At 44.5% G+C, this 6,000-nt stretch overlaps 1 protein-coding gene across 1 annotated transcript in view; it reads right to left on the reverse strand.

The window, feature by feature from the left end:
• Window positions 1-4,455, reverse strand: part of WFS1 (wolframin ER transmembrane glycoprotein) — a 38,296-nt gene extending 33,841 nt beyond the window's left edge. Inside the window, exons 1-2 of the mRNA XM_090035562.1 lie at window positions 4,357-4,455; window positions 2,040-2,243 (exon numbers count right to left, since the gene is read on the reverse strand). Of these exons, the coding sequence (XP_089891688.1) occupies window positions 2,040-2,238 (199 nt within the window). The 5' untranslated portion in view covers window positions 2,239-2,243; window positions 4,357-4,455. The remainder of the gene's footprint in view (window positions 1-2,039; window positions 2,244-4,356) is intronic.
• Window positions 4,456-6,000: the final 1,545 nt, after the last annotated feature.

Consider the following 6,000-nt stretch of genomic DNA (forward strand, 5'->3'; position numbering starts at 1 on the left):
GATAGCTGAAGATGGCTAACTATTTGAGGACAATAAAAGTGACAGGCAACATCAGAAAAGACTTCCACATGTGAAGAATTAAAATGACCAAGGAAAAAAAAAAAGTCATGAATGATAAAAATAAGAGATACGGTTCCTTCAATTTGTTCTCAAAATACAAGACCAAAAGACACGTTCAAAAAAATGGAACACCACTGTTAAAAAAAACAAAAAAAAACCCAACCAAACAAAAAACTAACAAACAATTTTCATTGCTTAATTAAATAATATACGGTCAATAAGTGAAAAGACATACCATTGGGGAAAAGGATTAAAAAGCTAAATGTTTATACCAAATAAAAGAATCCTTTCCAAATCAGAAAGAGACAATATCATACCTGCCAACATCATCTATATAAAATAGCAGCAGATTGACAGCTGGGCTATATTTCTGAAATTCTGCACCAATTCACCTACATATTTCTTTGGCAATTCTGCTGTCTGTTGCTCTTCCTGGTCTCCCTTTTTCTTTTTCATAGCTCTGAAGACTGTTTTTAGCTATTTTCAAAATCCTAGATCTGTCCGTGCGAAGTCCAGTCTTCAGCAACAATTTCAGCTTTTGGCTGACCAACCAAAAGCAGCTAACAGTTCAGCTGTGAAAGAATTAACACTGTAGCCTTTGTCTGAGCAAAGCGAGGGTGAGCGAGCTGAAAATTAGGCTCTCTTCCTGCTCTGTGTAGCTGTAGCTCTGCAAAAATGTTCTTCTCTTCATTCTGCCTTGCCAAAATAGACTGCATATCTATTCTGGGCATGCAGTAGGCAAAAAAATGAAAACACACTGATTTATTTGCCCTTTCCAATAAAGGCTCAGGGCAGCTAACAATAAGAGAAGAGAATAAGTTATGAAATAGGAGAATAAGTAAGAAAGCAAAAAAAACTTAAAAGCAACTACAGTATCAACAGAAACCACCTAAACAACTTCCCAGCCTAGGTTTTTTGCTAAACACTTGCCCAAATAGGAAGTTAGGGAAGATACTTAGATCATAAACTTTTGGGACATGGACTTCTAATTTTTGTTATTGTGCATATTAAACCTTGTACAATAGAGCCGTGAGTACCTCTATAACATAACATTTTGAGAGGCAGGGGCTATTAATACACATCTTTCCAATTTCAGATTTTTCCACCTGCCCCAAACCAAAAAACAAAAATTAAAAAAACCCCTTATTCATAGGACTACAGTTCTCCTTGAAAGAAAGAAAGAAAGAGACTGAAAACAAACATATATTTAATTTTAAGGCCCTTGAGTAATTTCAGACTTCAACAAGGCTACTTTCATTCAAGTTAAGCACATGTATGCAGAACCAGGGCCTACATTTAAAGAAAGAGCAAAATGTGGTATAGTTGTTAGGCCTGGAACATAGACATTTTTTGTATGTATGGGATACCAGAGTAAATTTAAAACCTGAATTCAGGAGTTCAGAGCACTAGTCTAAACTGGATTTATTCAGCAGTGTAGTGTATATAGCTAGTAGCATCCACCAGCTTAAACAGCTTATTAGATTTTCTTCATGACATTTAAATTTTGATTTTTAGAAATTATCATGAACTCTAGAACAAACTTCCTACAAACCTACCCAGGCACTCAGATTCTGCTTTTTGTTAATTTAAATTTAACGGTTTATAAAAACTTCAGATTATTAGATACTTTTGGTCAACTTGCAATCTAGTGCACATGAGGGGGAAAAAGAGAGCTGCTGGGAAGGCAGCTTCTAGGATACACTGCTCTTATACCCCCTTACCATGTTTATGACTTGGATAAAAAAGAAAGTCTTCCTCTTTTTGTTGTCCTGTACACACAAAATTGGTTGACAAACTACAGAAGGAAAATAAAAGTTGTGCAAAAAAAATAAGCAGAAAAAAATCCTCTTCTCTTTCATCTTTTGCAAGAGCAGGTTAAAGATTCACAAAAGGATTTATTTGTCAAATTGACAGTATCCTTTAATTTACTGATGTTTGGAATAAGCAAGTCTTGGACATATTTAGCATTTCATACTTACCACCTCTTTCCACTCTCTCTCTGCTGTTGGAATAGCTGGAAGTTGAAGGGGAAAATGTTGATATCGAATCTCCTGAAGGTGCCCCATGTATCCTACTACTCTCGTTAAGGTCCACAGAAGCAGCTGCATTTAGCTGGGACCTTCCATGCTGCGGCTGTTGGTGAGAAGGGCTTGAAGAAGGATCAGGACCTGATTCCATTTCAGCTGCAAGCAAAGCAGAAAATGTATGGTTAATACAACACATGAATAAATACACAATAAGCATGTTACAGAAAACCAGACTATAAACTCTCATCAATATCTACTTATATAGATGTCTGAACCTGTACCACAGTGGGAATCACTGCCAATCAGCTGACCATGTGTTTATGCATAGAACGGTTCTTAAACAGGTTTATTTTGGAAACTTATCCTTGGAATAAATGCTACTCAGGAACAGCTATCGTGCTTTAGCTCCAATCAGAGTTAAGTCATAAGTAACACATGAAAGATAAGACACAGAACCACAATCCTGAAAATATTAGGCACACAAGCAGACCCTCTGACCTCAGATACGCTACTTGTGTAGTAGCATTATTAGCAAGGTCAGGACCTAGTTCCTACTATGCTGTACTTCATTACATAATACTTATAAACACTTCCTGCTGGTAACAAAGGCCTACACCTTACTTTGGCCCAATGGATTTACTACACAGAGTGGTAGGAGACTGGAAGACAAGGGAGTAGCATCTGCTGAAAGGCACATGTGAAAACAGATAACACAAGAGAAGCATCAAATCTCCTCCAAGGCAGATACAGTATTATGACAACCTGCACATAACAGACGAGGTTCCCCAGTCCCCATATCCTATTTGTGAAAGGAATGTGTTGCATGTTTTGTGAAGCGCCTCGGAGATGACGGGGAAAAAAAAAAAATCTACCCTCAAACTTGTGATCAGAGAACTCAGATTTATATAGATTTATATTTAACCACAAATGGACACTTCCCAGTCATCCTCCCTCCCCCCAAACACGTTCCTCTCTGAAACACTATTTAACAAAATGTTAGTTGCATTTTGAAAGACATCAGAGGGGCAGGAATGAAGTCCTGAACTCCTCTTGCAAACTACCCACTGTAACAAGAGGTCATTGATGTTCTGTAAAAGGCTTAAAAAAAAAGAATCACATGGGTTAGTTCAAATTTCAGTTTTCCAGAACTGAAAGCAAGCAGCTCAGTGGGTTATGTCTACATTTAAAGCATGATTTGACAGGAGAGCACAACAAGCTTTGGCTTGGTACATTCAGCCATTCAACTATTTTTTCTCATCCTGGATTTTCAGGAAAAATGGCCATGGTTGTTGACTACATAGTTAGCTTCTTCTTGTGTAAAAGTCTCAGACATCAATATTTATTTCAATAATTCAGTCTATTTACATTTTGCTTTCAGACTTATCACTGGGGTCATGACTGGTTACAAAAAGTAAACCTTGACTTCAAGGCTAGTCTCTTGCAAGGAATACATTCTTACTAATTAGACAATTTACCTTCTCTATTACCTTTATCAGGGAACTATTTTAATGATGAGAACTACTAAACTTTGTGTTTCATAAACATCTAGACAGTACTACAAAATCCGCATAGGAAAAGTGCAGATTAAAATGCTTCCCCAGTAAAACATCAGGAGTATTTTTAACCATCATTAAGTCACAAGTTCTCTTGCAGCTGGACCCCTGCTACTTTGCAGAGGACAAAACGTCCTTGACAGCCTCGAGGACAGTGAGAAGGAATCCCCCTCTCTGGCCACAATTAACTCGGATTTTCCTTTGTCTCAGTTCTTGATTGCAACAGAAGGGCGGAGAAACTTCTCTCCAACCACCCTTAGCCAAAGAGTAAAAACGAAGTAAACCTGACATATGTTAACCCTAGTCAAGGCACGGGAGCAAAAGAAAAAGCTCCTTATAAGAAAAGCTGACGTGAAGGTAGCACTTGACACGAATCTAAACCTCAAAACTTCGCACAAGGGGAGTCAGGTCCTCCTCAAGCCGGGAGGGTTTTACCGTGAAAAAAAAAAAGCAACCTCATGGAAACACGGGCTGCCCGAGAATGACGCAGACCTGCCCCAGCCGCCTGGCGAGGAGGACCCGGGCACGGAGCAGCAGGATGCGGAAAAGAGAAAGGACTCGGCGGACTCTCTGAGAGGGCCGCAACGCCAACGGCAACAACGACAGGCAGAACAAAGCTGGGAAGGAAGCGGGAGACCGAGAGCCCCGCGGAGCCTGGGACTGTAATACTGACATTGTTAATGAACCCCCGGTTCGGGCGGGGCAGGGGCACTCACCCAAGCCGGCGGGACCTCGGCTCCGGCTGCTGCGCGCTGAGTGCGGCCGCGCCGGGAGCTGCCGCCCGCTTCGGGGAGCGCCCGGTCCCGCCCCGCGCCGCGCCGCCCCGCGCTCCAGTCCCGCCCCGCCCCCAGGAGGCCGGGGCGAGGCCCTTGGGGTGGGCAACGCAATGGGAGATGGAAGCAAAAGCGGGGAGAAGTGCGGACACCCGCTGGTAACAAGGAGTTGTAAATCCAGGGGAAGTAAATTAAAGCAGGTGTCAATCAACTGGGATTTGGGACCGGGGTGCGGGTGCTGGCCGTGGGGGCTACAGCAGGGAGAGGAGAGGCGCTACCGCCCCAGCTCCTAGTGACCCATCCGGCCCCCACCTGCTTTCCTGCCGCCGCTCCCGGCCGTGCCGGCTGGCTGTGCCCTGCTTGGCAGACCCTGGGGTGGGCTTTTATTTGGGGCGAGCTAGGCCCCTAGGTGGCCCCAGCCCCCGGTCACCACATTGGGACCACAAGTCGTGCCCCTAACTCCTGACCTTTGCCACCAGAAGTCCCTCCCCTTGCTGGCCCCCTCCAATACTCCTTCTGGGGAGGGCTGCCATCTTAAAACCAGATTAAAAAACCCAAATTGTATACTAGAAGTCAAACACCTACTGTAATGTAGTTTAATTTTATTAGAGAAAGTGTGTGTCATGACTTGTGATTGTGTACTGCCTATGGAAGGGATTGCGTAATGAAGTGTCAGTCTTCTCTAGCGTGTGTCTGGGGGGTGTGGGGGGTGGCTGTGTAGGGGGCACAGGGTATGTTGGCGGGCGTATATGTCAGGGGTTGTGGGGACAGGTTGGGGGGTGAAGGAGTGTGGGGAGGGAAGGGAGCCCCCACTGCCTGGCAGCAGCAGCAGACGGGGAGGTCAGGGTGCTCGTACCCAGCGCAGGCACAGCTCCAGCCAGCATTGCACGTGGGGAGGGAGCTGCGCACTATGGGGCTGGCCCTGCTTACTGCCACTGCATGCAGCTTCAGGGACTCACACGCTCCAGGGACTCTAAGGACCCTCCCCCCTGACACACAAACCTCCCTATACTCTCCCCCAACTGTACCCGCAACACTCCCCCGACCCCATCATACCCACACACACTTCCACACCCTTCCACACCCCCAACTCGCCACCTTGCCCCCAAATACACCCACAGCTCTGACACACACTCCCATCCTTCAGCCTACCTACACACACCTGCACATCCCCACCCCAACCACATACTTTGCACTCACACCCCTCCACACCCGCACCACACCATACACAATATACAAGAGTAAGACTGTTTTGAGCTATTATGCAATTGCCTCTAGCTACACTACGCAAACGGGCATAAATCAGGACAAAATATTTTTTTAAATACAGTTAAAATAAGTTATAGTAGGTGTTTGATTTTCTTACGTCTATGATTTGATTTTTTCCCCCTGTTTTAAGGCAACCCCCACTCCCAAAAGGACTATTCCTGGGGGGCAAGAGGAGGGGCTTATGGTGGCAAAGGTTAGGGGGCGGGACTTCTGGTCTCAAGATGGTGGGCAGGTGTCGGGACACCTGTCAAGGGGCGGGGCTACCCTTGTGGCCCTCAACAGCTCACCAAAATTTGTTAAGTGGCCCTCCAGCTGAAA

Source organism: Crocodylus siamensis, chromosome 2 (assembly GCF_052110815.1).
Source record: "Crocodylus siamensis isolate JL-2025a chromosome 2, ASM5211081v1, whole genome shotgun sequence".
NCBI lineage: Eukaryota > Metazoa > Chordata > Crocodylia > Crocodylidae > Crocodylus > Crocodylus siamensis.